The 14,556-nt window shown below is 40.8% G+C and overlaps 1 protein-coding gene across 4 annotated transcripts in view; it reads right to left on the reverse strand.

Annotated features, from left to right (window-relative positions):
• The window catches only part of rgs3a (regulator of G protein signaling 3a), a 125,144-nt gene that overhangs the window by 3,357 nt on the left and 107,231 nt on the right, over positions 1-14,556 (reverse strand). For 3 of the 4 annotated variants that reach the window (XM_085164514.1, XM_085164512.1, XM_085164513.1), the window contains 3 exons: positions 10,932-11,002; positions 1,171-1,272; positions 94-155 (listed from right to left, as the gene is read on the reverse strand). In XM_085164514.1, the coding sequence (XP_085020640.1) occupies positions 94-155; positions 1,171-1,272; positions 10,932-11,002 (235 nt within the window). Of the gene's footprint in view, positions 1-93; positions 156-1,170; positions 1,273-10,931; positions 11,003-14,288; positions 14,452-14,556 lie in introns of those variants that run through there. The other variant, XR_014874821.1, reaches the window with a different exon arrangement.

The following is a 14,556-nucleotide window of genomic DNA, read 5'->3' on the forward strand; positions in this document are numbered from 1 at the left end:
CAGCAATGTAAAACACAAGAATGTAAAACACAAGAATGTAAAACACATGAGGCAAAAGTCGAGAGAAGAAAGGGAAAAAATCCAGTCACTTACATTTGTGAGCCAGCAGCTTATCAAGCGAGTCCCCCCATTTGAGCGCTTCCTCTGGGGTGGGCCTGCAGATGAAAGCAGAGCGATTCTTTAACAAGCCCATTTCAGCCAGGTTTCTCATTGTGTGACCCATCCGCAGAACTTTGCTGGGCAGGTGAGAGGAAATGCAGTTGCAGACGCGTCCTCTATCTCTCACTGCTTCCTTCCACTCTGTGTCTAGTCTCTCACATTCGGCTCTACCTCATGAATGGTCACAACAGCGAGAGCCATGAGTCTGCTCCACTGTAGTGGTGGGGGGAGGCTTTTATAGTTGCATTCAATGCAACTTGGAAGGCAGTGGAGGGGGGGAGTGGCTTCAGCCAGCCAATGAGGATGCGCAGCCTCCTACTCATATGGGTATCTGTCTGCCCCCTGCTGCCTCTCATCCTTTTTTTGCCCTTCTTTTTTTGTATCCTGCAATGAAGTATGCCTTTTTAACGGCCAATCTTAGCCCGCTGCAATCCACGTGTCAGGCCTTATTTGGGACAATATTTTAGTTTCATAGTATATTCTATTACCTCACCTGACTCGCCAACAAACGTTTACACTTTTTCCTTGTTCTTACGTCTTCTAAGTAATGACACAAAGACAGATTAACTTCCTTTTTAAATCGAGCAGACCAGATAAGATGCACTGCCACATTTATTGTCAGTATCTGACTCTTTTTTTTTCAAGTCACAAAAACTATGATTATTATGGTTATATTAGCTATACCTTGAATACATTGGGGATGGATGTTTACTCTGCCTACTTGATGCCAAATGATCCACACAAATAAATATGAATCTACTCAACTAATGAATATAGTTCACAGAGAAGTTAAAGGGCTGCATCCAAGCATTAAGCCATCCTTCCTTCTGGCATGCCAGCCTTACTCACACACTCTCCCATTCATTTAATTGATGCCAAACTGCAAGCACACTCCCATCTCTGCCCACACATCTGTCTTCCAAGAGCCAGGTCATCACCAGTTGTGGTGAGATCCAGAAAACCGTCTGACACACACCCACAAGCACACGCTGTCAGGAAGTGGCCACTTACTTGACTGACTTCATAGATTTGTCTAACTTCCCGGCTGGGTTGCTTCCTGGGGACTCATTTCTCCTCCGCAGGAAAGCCAGCCGATTCTTCATGTCTTTGGCCCTGAGTGAAAGAAAGGTAGAAGAGAGGAGGAAGTGATGTGAAGGAAGGAAGGGTAAGAAAATGAAATAAAGTGGATAGAGAAGGAAGACAAAAAAAGGAGACATGGGAAGAAAGTTTGTTGAGTTTCCAAGTCCAAAATCCATAACTGAAACAATCCAACGCATGGAATCAGCAATTAAGCTCCACAGTGCTGTAAATCCAATCCATACAAAAGCAAACCAATCAAAAACCAGAAAAACAAGGAGTAAGCATTATGTACATTCTAGTCGTCAGCCGGATATGTTGGTGTGATGGCACAGAATTCTCCAGCAGCAGATGTCAATTTCCTTTTTTCGCCGCTTCTTGTCAGCGCCTCTCGTGTCAATCTAATTTCTCTAACAGCCTTTCCTGTAGATGTGTCCCTGGCAGGTTCCTCGGCAGGGACTAAACGAATGTGACAGAGAAGGAGGAGAGAGACTCAGTCCTCACTCCTCTGTTTCATCACGCCATTCTCCAAGTGCCTTGAGGGGTTTCTGAGAGAAAACTGACCTAGGCCAAAGGCGCACGGTGACATCCCCAAGTGCTCTGCTGCTTTCATCCAGAAGCAGCACCCAACACCCTCCTGACCGCCCACCTCACCTGTTTCACCTTTCTCCAACCATCTTACACACAGAGACGCCCTGCTGCACATGCGCCACTCCGAGTCTCAGATAAGGTAGCACACCAGTCCTCTGTACCCTTGGGCCCCCCCAGCAGGATTCTGCGTATTCCCATAATCCCATGGTGCGTGTCCTGGCTTTTCCTGACCTGGAGCACGTGCTGCCTCATTGGGATGTGACCTCACTCAACACCCATTTCCTGAGTCCCTGCTTTTGATTTCCACTGTGGATTGACTGGCCTGCTAATAATGCAGCACAACGTTGTGCGCTGGGCTGGCTCTTATCACTGCAAACTGTCCCCCTGCCAACTGACAACCCCCCCAGGAGAGCATGCACACCCCAAATTAAGAAACAGGGCTTCCAGTTATAGACAGCTATCATTCAAACATGCACACACAGGAGGACGGAAGAGCCCGGCACTTGCGGATTAGCACAAATATAGCACGTGAATATTCATAGAGTGTAATAAAAGAACAGACATACAACCATTTCAAAGAACCCCTCTGCACCTGTGCCAGCTCATGCCCACTTCACTGGAGCTTTCATGCCAGACAGGTGTTGGAAAACTCAAAGTCTCTACCAGTGTATTTGCATATATTTTTGCAATTTTTGCAATTTTTGCAATGCTTAAAAGTAGCGCCACAGCTACAGAGAACAAAGTTAGCTGCTGATTTGAGTTTTTCCAAAGGCTGCAGGACAGGCGAAAGAAACATGCCTGTACACATGTAACCACACAAGTGCACGAACGGTTGACAAAATGCTAATCGCTCCTTTAAAATCAGGATCGTGTGACCACAAAAAAGGAGTATTTGCACTTTACAGACTTGTTGTTTCACATGGGGCGCTTGTGGGATAGTCCAGAAAGAATGAAACTGTAAAGAGCTGTAACCTGAAAAAGAAAGTGCTGATGAGATCTTTTATCTATTTATGTTTTTCTTTCTTTCATTATCTCTCTGGAAGATGTTTTGAAATGGTAATATTCCTGTTTTAGATTTTTTTTTTTTTTTTTTTTTTTTAGTTTGCAGCTGGGATGGTCTCTAGTCTCCCATGACCCAGGACTGGATAAGCAGAAGGAAATAAATGGATCACAAGCTGCTTCAAAGCACACAGTATTCGGATTTCATGCAAACAAGCAGCAGCAGAGAATTTCTTGTGGAAAAACTGGCTTCCTCGTTAGAAAAACTAATACCATTAGTAGTGATTAATTTCAGTTTGGATAGATCAACCCTATATTTTTTTGAAAATATAAGCACCGGCCCTTCTTGTCTAAAATCAGACACAAATTAAAATTCTGGCTGCTTTGTTACATTCCCTCCCATTAATTAAGAACTACACAATAAGTGCCCTGATGGAGAAATGCAGCCAGTTTTTGGTACAGTGAAATTAACAGGAATTAAAAGGGCCTGTGTTTATCACTCTTGTGCTCCTTTGTACTTCCTTTAATGCTAAAATGGTGAAAAATGCAAATGTTCCATGAAAAAAGCCCTGTAGCTGAGATATAGATCTAGAAAAATCCATGTGAGAGCCTTTTTTTTCAGGCCAGGTAACCGGGGAAATGGAAATATCTTTAAGAGAAGATGACTCATCCATTGATTGAAATAGCACAAGCGCTCTGCGTGAAACAGACTCAAATCCAGATGTTTAACTGCTGTACGGGGCTCTTACACGGCATCCTCGTGAACCGCTCGAGTCTGAAGGATATTACTGCTGGGAAAGAAAAAGAAAAACCTTGTGCTGTTAAATAAACTCGTAACATCAGGGCTGGGTTTATTAGACGGTTCTATATTTAGTTTGTACCCGAGGCAATTTACGTTTAAGCTGGGCATGTGTTAACATAAAGGAAAGCTCTGTCTTGCAAGTGCATGTGAGTTTTAAAAAAAAAGAAAGGAGCGTTTTATAAGAGCTGAAAAATTCACTCTTCCCATCACAAAGCTGCTTTATGTATTTCTGTCTGGTTTTATACAAGCTGAGCCCATGTGTCAATAATGTGACAATGATGTCACAACAGCTAAAGGAAATGTATGTTTCTCTTCTGCCACCAAGTGGATGCCACTGGATACTGCACACCCAAGCAGCTTACATCATCTTCTTAAATGATCTTTCCATCCATTTAAAAAACAAACAAACAAACAAACTCAAACACAATGCCAGCTGTGGAACAAGTGACACATGTTACCATTCTCTATTTAAATCAACACAACCTGGAGTGCAGTAACACTCTGTTTCTGTGTATGCCTTTCAGTAATTGCAGGAACTCTGCTGCTGCAGCCATGAAATAAATTGCCTGTGTGATTATTTGGTCAGCGGAAGTAAACACCACTTCCACCAATTCAAAAAAGGCTTTCATAGTCCTGTTTTTCACTATTTTACAGAGCTAGATTAAGTGATTTGTGCGGACGACTCTTCACAATCACATTAATGTAAATAATCACCCAAACAAAGGAAGAACGTCCTGGTTAAAGCCCCTTTGAACCATTAGCACACATATAAAAATAATAAAAGAGCAACATAAAAACATAAAGCAGTTGTAATACTGACAAAGCCTGCTGCTTCTCACATAAAAAGGCAGAAGAAAGTGCAGTTACATAATTTTACGTATCATTTTGTTCAGTCCTGGAGATGGAAAGTCTTCTTGTACTTGACAAAAGTCACTTAACCATAATACTGTGCTGAACAGTTATCTATCCGGTGCTCTTTGTACCTCTGCTCTTTATGTGTTAATGGTACATACACAGTCACAGTCGTCACAGCCTCTGACCTTGAGTACCTCTCTATTTAAAGTTCCTCTTTACTGCCTCTCTTGAGCTCTAGTCCTTTTCAATATCTATGCTGCTGTTTTTGCTTTATTAAACACAGTGACCACTGCAAAAAGTGAGGCGCAGGTATAATGTGTACGCACGCTATGCGCCTGCTTGCGTCTCTGCGAGAGAGAACACTTTTACGTGCTTGAGTGAAGGAGCAAGAGGTCTTTTGCGCTGCAATTATCTGCAGGTTTCCATGCTCTTTATTCCCTCTTTGCTTGGCTCACATTAGTCGTACTAATAGCACCCCCCTGGCTATTCCTGGTGTTCTTGAAAGTAGGCCGCACTCTCTGGGAAAGGCTCTTGTAGCACATGGGGAGACAGCTGTAGACAGACATATTGCAGAGCACAGTGTACCATATAAGCACAAGACAAATCCAATCCTCCACTTCATTGCAGTATACCGCTCACTACATTTATCATAATAACTGTGCTTAAACTTTTGTTAAGCCCATATTTGCGCAGTCTTGTGTACAGCAGATCTTGTTTACTCAAGATCGTTTGCCTGTGAACTAGATGCTGGACATGACACACAAACAACGCTGTGCTGGCACATGTGCCTGTTTGTGTATTTGTGTGTGTGTCGCTATAACGGGTCAAGGGTTGTGTCAAAATAACTGTGAGATTTATGTGGGGAAATTGTAAGCACTTGCATTGTAGATTCTTCACCCACGAAACAGTGGTGTCCAGAAACACAACCCACATTCATCAAGATAATAATCATGGGAATCGTAACCAACAGGAAGTAGCCCTTGAATATTCCTGGAAGAACAATGAAAAAGGGAATTGTCCTAAATTTTGTCTATAAATATAACACCATCACGTCCACCATCTCCCTCAATCAAGGCTAAAAAAAGAGCTCTATTTCAGAGAAACTCACCTTCCTAGCCACAAAGACCACATGAGCAATCCTATTCCTGAAATCCAGGCTACGTATATTAAGAAAAAGGGACAGCCTCAAGTTAGAAGTAAAAGCTGTTTCCTCCAAAATAGTCTCAGTCCTTCAGCCTCGCGGGGGATTCTTTTCCCTCATTGTGACTGTCAAATGAGATCCATGTAGAGGTCAGATAGCTTCCTACCAGCCTAAGAGCAATAATCCATGTGGGACTCAAACCAGCCCCTGCTCACACTTTTCTCAATCTCCCTGCTGATGTTTCTAATTCTCGTTAACAACATTCAAACCGCAGTTAAATCCACACATGCCCAACACAATTGCTCTTACCTTTCCAGGTATTTCTCTGAGAAATCAACCATCGTGTGAAGCATGGGTGCCAGCATGAAGGCAGTATGTACTGCATCTGAGTGTGTGTCAAAAGTCCAGGGCTCTGTTTGGCAATCACATTCCTCTAACCCTTGAGAGGCTCTGGTGGAGCTTTATATAGCCCTAAGGGTCTGGAGAAGGCGGACCCTGGGCTCACTCAATCCACATGGACTGTTTAAAGGCAGATTCCCTCAATTGGGGTTTGAGAGGCTTGGACTACAATGGGAGAGGGTCTTCTGTCCAAGGTGACGAGCTGCATCAGAACAATTTGCTTAAAGACCTTTTTTCTCTTAGCACGGAGCTACAGTGGCCTCTGAGACTGTGTCACTTGGACCTAAAAACCGTGATAGTAGAAAACAGTTGCACACTAGCTGTCCTGTGTACTGGCTAATATAGAATAAATGTGGACAAGAAAGAAGAATTTGTGTAATCCCACAATGCTGTATGGAGTGCTATAACAGTAGCAGGACTCATACAGCATAGCACTGACTGATCATGTAGAACTAACAAGTATTCAGCATTGCAGTAGAGCCCTGCATGAACCTATAAACTGTAAATAGAGTTTCAAGGGCAATGGAAAATTGAGGTTTCATGACTTTAATGTACGATGAAAGAGCCCCAGACACCTAAATGTCTTTTTTTTGTGGTCTTTGGTGTGATTTATTAAGCTGAAACATATAGTTTAGTGTAATAATATATATCAGCTGCATAACTTGGACTTTTCTTCAAAAATAGGAACTTTAAGTAGTTAATCTCAGCAGTAAATTTGCAAGCATTTCAGTGGACACTTGGCCAATTCTCACACCACAAAAAATGACTTAGTTCTTGTACCTTGGCACCAATTACAGGGATACTAATCATTTTGCAGGAAAACGCTTTATCTGTATTGCATTTCAATGATGGCCAATCTCTATCCAGCAATACTAATGAGAACACTGCATATATTCAGTGTAAAATCTATACATAAGTCAGACAGAATGGCAGAAATGAACAGATGCTCATTTGCGTTGTGTTTCCAATGACAGTTTTTGAGTATCTTTCTTCATTTTTGTGCCTTTTCCATGTGTGTGCATTTAGCATCTCTTTGAAGTGAAGTTGGATTACCAATTTAACGCTTTGGTATTCTGATCCTGAACCTATCAACATGTATCAGATTTATGGATTTTATTGCTACTGGTTTGAAAGTGCTGTCACCATGCAGTGATCCATTGTCTGTGGAATAAAAATGCTAGAAAGAATGCTTATTCGAAGAAAGACCATATTTGTGTCTTTTTTGCTATAAATGATGATCAAGATAAAGTTGTATAGATACATAAGCCATATGTAGACATAAGTATTAGGAACACCTTTACCTAATATGCTTTGGTATTGCTGCAAAAACAGCACTGACCAGCCAAGGCATGGACTCTGTAAGACTTCTAAAGGTCCCCTGTGGTATCTAGCACCTAGACGTTAGTAGCAGAAGTCCTGTGAATTGCGAGGCAGAGTCGCTGCAATCGAGACCTCTTGCTGCACATCACTCCCACACGTGTCTCCTCTCTGGTTCCTTGCCCAAAGAGACCCTTCTTAAAGTTTTAAATGGCTAATTCTTGGCATGATTTGGCCATGTCAGATGTAATTTTTCCGCTTCACACTAATCTACATCTACTCGCTCAAGTGGCTCTCATGTTATTAATCACTTTCAAACGAAGTAATTTGATATTTAATTTCTTTCGAGCATGCTTATGCATCATATTTTAATCTATAGCATAGAGATTTTTGGTGAATTCTTATTAATGAGTAGATATTTCCCTTGCTACTGGTCTGCAGTGTGGCATATTGGTAAATGACTGGAAGTGGGTGAAAACTGTATATTCAAAAAGAGGCTCGCATCACTGAAGATTTAGAGTCATCCTTATTTTACTGACTGATGGTGACAGAAGAGAGTTTCATGACTGACTGACATACAGTTTAAGAACAAAAGACACTTTTGTTTTCATGCAACCTTCAACAGTGTCAGAACCATGTAGTAGAAATGCTACTTGCTTAGCCTCTAACACACACAGTATGAACCCACTTAAGCTGAAGGCCATGGCACCCAAGAAGAGAGAAGAGAAATGCTGCATGGATGTAGTCCTATGTATCGTTGCAATATTACAGTATAATATGAACTGCAAATAAATGAAGAGCGCTGCATTACATATTGATTAAAAAAAATTACAGTACTTTATCACTGGCCTGTAGACCATGCTTCAAGCTTGCACTTGCCTTGGCTGTGCCAGAAGACAGCATGTGTAGTATTAGATGACAAAGGTTTTTTCTACCTACTGCAGTCAATCAAGCTATCACAATTTTTTCTAACCAATCTGTTTAGGCACACATTGCTCAGTATTATCAGTTTGTTCCGTGTTTGAAGTCTTGAATTGTAAAATAGGCACACCCGATCTATACTCACATTAAAAGTATATTGTATTCCATATTGTATTCTTTTTATGCCTGTTTTATTCAAACATTGAAGACAAGCTGAATAGGTTTGCAACACCTGACAAACAGGCAACGTACTCAAGACTACTGGGAAAAAAATAGCTGAGGAATTTTAATCACTTAATCTGCTCTTTAACTAAACACTGCAAAAAAAAAGTAACAGGCTCAAGGACAGCTACTGTTTTATTGTATGCAATGTAAGAAATGTGCTTTCATCTTTTCAAAGAAGAGAACAAGCAGCCGATGAATTGCTGAGCCTTCAGCGCACACATCTTTCACGCCCATGTGCATCCCCAACATGCACACCTTACTTCTCACCTCAAAGAGAATATGAGACGCGCATATGGTTCCATACACCTCATTTACCGCTTCATTAAACAGTTGATGAGCAGCATTACACTATGAGCTTTAACTTTCACATTTGTCTTTCAACGTCTATACATTTCTGTATTTGCAGGTCCGTGAACATGTAGAGATTATGCGTGCAACATTAATTAGTCACATTTACACCCAAGAAGCACATCCACAGTTTTCCTATCTGCCTTAATTCATCGAAATTAAATTTTAAAATGACACTCAACATCTACTGGGTATTTGTCCTAACACTCTCAGTCGTCAATCCATCAATCCAGCCACACAAAGGGTGTGACTGGATTGATGGATTGTTTAATACAGTCCACGCTACAGAGGGGTGTGAAATTGTACACTCTGTTGATTACATTAGCATTAAAATGCTGGTGAATGAACAGGAGGGCTGTCATACTTGCTGTTTTTCTGCTGAGTTGGGAAACGTGTTGCCATGTGCTGATTTTTTTTTTATTCTTGGCAAAAGAAAAACATACATGGAAGTACAATATATTAGGTAAAAACAGAGTTATACAATTCTACTGAGCTTGAGCTCAATTATTCTTCAACATAACATAAACAAGCTTTCTTGTCATTTCTTTAAGCTGTCTTTAGGAAAAGTTCTCCAGGCTTCTTCAAAAACATTCAAAGCTCTTCTTTGTATGTTGGCTGCCTTTGGTTCAATTCTCTCACAAGATTATCCCACACTGCTTCAGTAATGTTGAAGTCTGGGCTCTGGGGAGACCAATCCATGACTCATATCTGTTTTTTCCAGGTACATTTTTACTCCATTAGCAATACGTTTGAGATGATTTCCATGCTGAAAAACTAAGCTGTTGGCATCCAAATTTTTTCCATAAGGTATTGCATGGCAGATAAAAATCTGACTTTCCTTTTGTGGGTTCATTATTCCATCAGTTTTGACAAGATCTCCAGCACCACTGGGTGAAATGCAGCCCCAAACCAAACCATGACAGAGCTTCCACCGTGTTTCCCAGATGGCTTTAGACACCTACTCTCCGGACCTCCTTTGTATACAATGATGACAATTTGTCACTGATTTTTCAGCCCAGTTCTTAAAAGTTGGCATACTTCAGCCTTTTCTCCCTGTTTTGCTTCCTTAAGAATGACTTCTTGATGGCCAACTTCTGATGAGTTCTGATGAAGCTTTAATGAACAATAGAAGGATCAACTGAAGGGCCAGGTGCATCTCTCAGGTCCTGCGTCACGTCTTTGCTGAGTATCACTTTCAGATACTCTTCATCTGAAATTGTTCTTTAGGCCTGCCACTTCTTTGTTTGTCCTACACCTGCTAAGATATGCCAAGATTTTGGCTAGTAGCTATTTGAAAATCACCTTGTTGCTGAAAAAATATGAATTTATGCCTGTCAGTTTTTGTCATTTTCTATAGTTTCAACTAAAGAATTGGAAACAGTTCAAGTGTCTGTGCAACAGGTTACTTTGGTTCTATCTAAAGATGTCTTTTGTGAGTAGATGCAACACTGGTTCATCCCTTGAATTAGGTGCCTTGTTTATCCTGATCGTTCATAAGTCAACATTAGGTGGTTTAATAAACAGAAAAACATTCCTCTGAAAATATGTCATGTTATTGAAAGGACTGGACTGAAGGTGAGTGAAAATGTAGCCAACATCTAATGGAAAAACCTCAAAAGACCTTCAGAAAGCCTGAAGAACTAATGCTCAAGATCATTTAAAAAAAATAGCAAGAAGGTCTGGCTCCTTGGAAGAAAAATATAAAGAAATAAAGGGTGGCTCAAGCCTTTAATCTTGATTATGTACCAAAATGCCCACTGCATCGTACCAACTTTGAGTACTGGGTAAGCTTTAGAGCTACTATTGATTGGACATTTCTATTGACACATCCAAGTGGAAACTCTGAATTTAATATAATTGTCAGATCTGTGTTGTCATATCATTGAATTACCACTCAAATCGCTTCTCCTTCTCACACATAAATAAAGTCTGCATGTAAAATCTAAATAGCAATGCTCTGTTTTTCGTGTATTGTCTTAATGTTGCACCAGGGTAATTGATAAGAAAATCCTTAAAAATTCCTAAATGAGCAAACACACAAAGGAACAAAATAAATGGAACACGATAGACATATCCATATATGATTTGAATACTCACAGGTTCTTGGATTTCTTCTTCTTGGTTCCTCCGGGGCCGACCTCGCAGCTACAGTGGGATCCGGCACTCAACTGAGGGGAGAGGAAGGAGAGGACACACTGCATCATCCACCCTCCACACAGAAAGAGGGCCCTGCAGGCTCCTGCAAAGACTGTAGAAAGCTCTGACTACCTCCAATTGGCTATGACTACCCAATTGGCTAGGAAGCAAGTAAGTCCGTGGAGTGTCCTTATCAAAAGCAAGGCTAGTCCAGGTAACACATACAGCCAGCCTCCAAAATGGTTATTCCATAGCAGCAGTCCACATTGTAAATCCCACAGTGCTCTCTGAGGTGTGTGCCTGTATCTCACGGGTACACTTGGTGTTTGTCTGGGCATAACAAAGTAAGGAAATCTGTGAGAGTGGGAGAGTGTGAAAGACTACAGCTGTTGTTTCTGTTGGCCTCCAACTGTGCCCTAGGTTTGAAGTGTTGAGCCAAGACTCCGGGTTTCACATTACACGTTCTGCCAACCCACCATTTTGATTGGTTAAGGGAAAAAGGAAGTTGCCTCAGGGTGGAGAAGGGGTCAATCTCCACTAATCTGATGGTCTGAAACTGCCCCCATTGTATGTGTGAGTGAGGCTCTAAATAATGAGCCATTGTATTACAGCAATACACATCTGAGCTTGATACTGGCCAGCTGGTAACAGATGGCGTGTGTTTTCTATCTTTGAGGACCCCCAGCTTGCGTTTCAACCTTGAAAGTGAGGGCTTTTTTCTCTTTTCCTTTGTTTTTTCTTTACAAATGTTGGCAGTGCCACAGTTCTTAAAGGTCTTGTGAAGCTTTTACTTTGGTGAAATAAAGAAATTCTTCCAGAAATGCAGCAACAAAACTAAAGACATACTATTTGTATTTTTTCTTTGCCTACCATGAATTCTTTTGAGCCCATATAAGCTGTCAGACCTCAAGCCTACCACAGCAGCTGTTTCCTATCAATCGAGGAAGCTACACATTTTTTTGTCTCCTTCAAGCCTGTGCTAAATCAAAAGTTACAATTGAAACAAAATAGCTTCCATATCCGTAAACACTTCTGTCAAGGTTACTTAAAGGTTAAAAATGTAATAAACCAGTTGGGTTCCTCGGTGGTATAACAGAAACATACTGGTGGTAGTGTTATTAAAGGATTAGTTTCATTTGCGTGCATACAGCTAGAATGGCTACATTGTGCTTGTACCGTTATTATTGTATTTAACAATAATGCGTAGTCTCAAGGGCAAACACTTCCTGCTTTATGCATCCTTCCACACTGAACCACCCTACATATACCAGCTGCCAAACTATATCCTGTCGTGCTTTTGCATTATTGTTTCTGCTCAAAGTGGAATAATCTATTGATCTACTGAAGTGACTGACAACTCTAAACACTGCCAAAAAATTTAACTGAACTGCTTTTGTACATAATTTTTCTAGCTGGTAGCTTATTCTGACAACCTCAGATTTCAGCAGGACAACACAGAAACTGTTGAAGCTGATGTGAGTGAGCACAACGTGTCAGTGCCTCCTTCCCTCGGAGCAGATTTGATACTACAGATTGCATAGCTTTTTTTTTTTTTATCACCTTTAGTACCTGTGAGTGGATTTGTCTCCTCAAAGCTCCAGTTACAGATGGAACATGTCTCCTACACTCTTTTAATAACTCCTTCCTTTAACAAAGATTAAGGTTGTCACTGTGTGCAGTGCAGAGTGATGCACTCCAAGTATTCAGATTAAAGTCATAGTTGAATGTGAAAGGTGAGTGAGAATATGTTGTAGGAGATATCTAAAAATAGGAACAATCCAAGAGCACAGACAAAATTGTGATGTGCGTCTGTTTAAGGCTTCATTTTATGCGCAAAATAAGAATATTGTATTTGGTTATGTAGACTGGGGCACTGGTCGATTTCAACATCACAAAAACATGTTTTTACATATTAAACTGACACTTGGTCAGTGTCTGTCTTGATTGTTACTTCATGTCCATTTTGTTCAATGCCATTCAACATCTAATACTAGTAAACACCAGTGATGTTTACTCTGTGATAAGCAAAACTTACACAACAGAATCAAACTACAAACATAGTCCATGTATTATGTATTTATTTATTTAGTCTGGAAAGAGACTATGTCACTGAGGTTCATGGGAGAAACCAGAATCTAATCATTAATCTCAGAGTAACAGAACAACAGGGCAGCCCCAGTCTCCACAGAGCCGTCAATGATGCTTCCCCCTGAAAGTACAGGACACGACTGGAAAAAGACTCAGACTTTGCCCTCTTCAAAAAAAACTTGTCCTGATGCCAGGTGATGTTTAACTAGACTACTGTTTCACCTAAATGAGTGCAGAAGGGTGTATATGTGATCTTTTGCTACAATCTGCATTTTTCATCCAAATACATGCCAACCCTTTAAATTAATTAGCACCTGCTGCTGAACATATCTGGAGAGGTAGTCTGCCTAAAACATTACTGTGGATGGCATCCAAGCTCAAACAGGGAAAAAAAGGCCATGAGCACAGATAGATCATAAAATAAAATATATTCTGACACCTGAAAATGATAAGTATTTTTCACCTCTTACCTCCCCTCTACACACACACACACACACACACACGGAGTGCCAAACCTCCTGTCTACACCCAACAGCAGCACTGCAAATCAAGAAATATGGCTCTGTGATGTCAGTGGAAAGTTAGTTAAAAGGGAGGAGTGTCTTCAGTTGCAACACCATAATTTCACACAGGATAAAAATGACCTTCTACCTTCCACTTAATTTCTATTCATGAGGGTGAGGGTGCAATCTACAAGAACACACTGATTAAACTCTACATAAGAGGAAGTCATTATGGGTTTCAACAAATTACTACTTGTCTACCTGAATATAAGCCTTTCATAGGAAATAGCGTCAGAGCAACAGGGACGTTTATGACACCTATGTTTTAAATAAATGAAACGAAAACATTTTTTATGAGGCCATGGTCCAGTCGTCCAGTGAAAAATATTATTACAGTTTGTTGATATAAGCTACTTGCAAACCTGTGGAATATTAGCACCAAACACCATCTGACTTTATGTGTAACTCCCGAAGAGCCTCAAAACTTGATAGCACTGTTAATACAAAGAATTTAGTTTTGAGTAGTAAAAAAATATAATATAAAAGCATTAAAAATGTATTCTTAGGTATTAGTTCTACTCTTCTTCTGTTTTGCTCCTTTTCCTCTTTGTTCCTTCTGATAGCCCAAGCCCAGCTTCACGCCCGCACACGGCACACACACATGTACACACAACTGTGTGCCTGGCAATGGTCAGTAGAGGATAACAAAAGTATGAAGCTTTTCTAAAAAATAGCCTTGGTGCACGAGTCTCTGTGAGAACAAACTTAACTGAAGACAGCAAGAAAACACAGAATTAGCCAAAGACCACACGGCGACATAGCCCCCTGACTGTCACGGTCGGACGGTCCTCCCCGGACGACCTGCTTGTTTATTTGTGATGTGTGTGCGCCTTCCTACGGAAGCATAGAGCTGCCACCCAGGCAAAAGAAAAATACAAGTGTATCACGTTATAACGTGATACACTTGTATTTTTCTTGTATTTTTCTTTTGCCTG

This window comes from Neolamprologus multifasciatus, chromosome 7 (assembly GCF_963576455.1).
Source record: "Neolamprologus multifasciatus chromosome 7, fNeoMul1.2, whole genome shotgun sequence".
Classification (NCBI taxonomy): Eukaryota; Metazoa; Chordata; class Actinopteri; order Cichliformes; family Cichlidae; genus Neolamprologus; species Neolamprologus multifasciatus.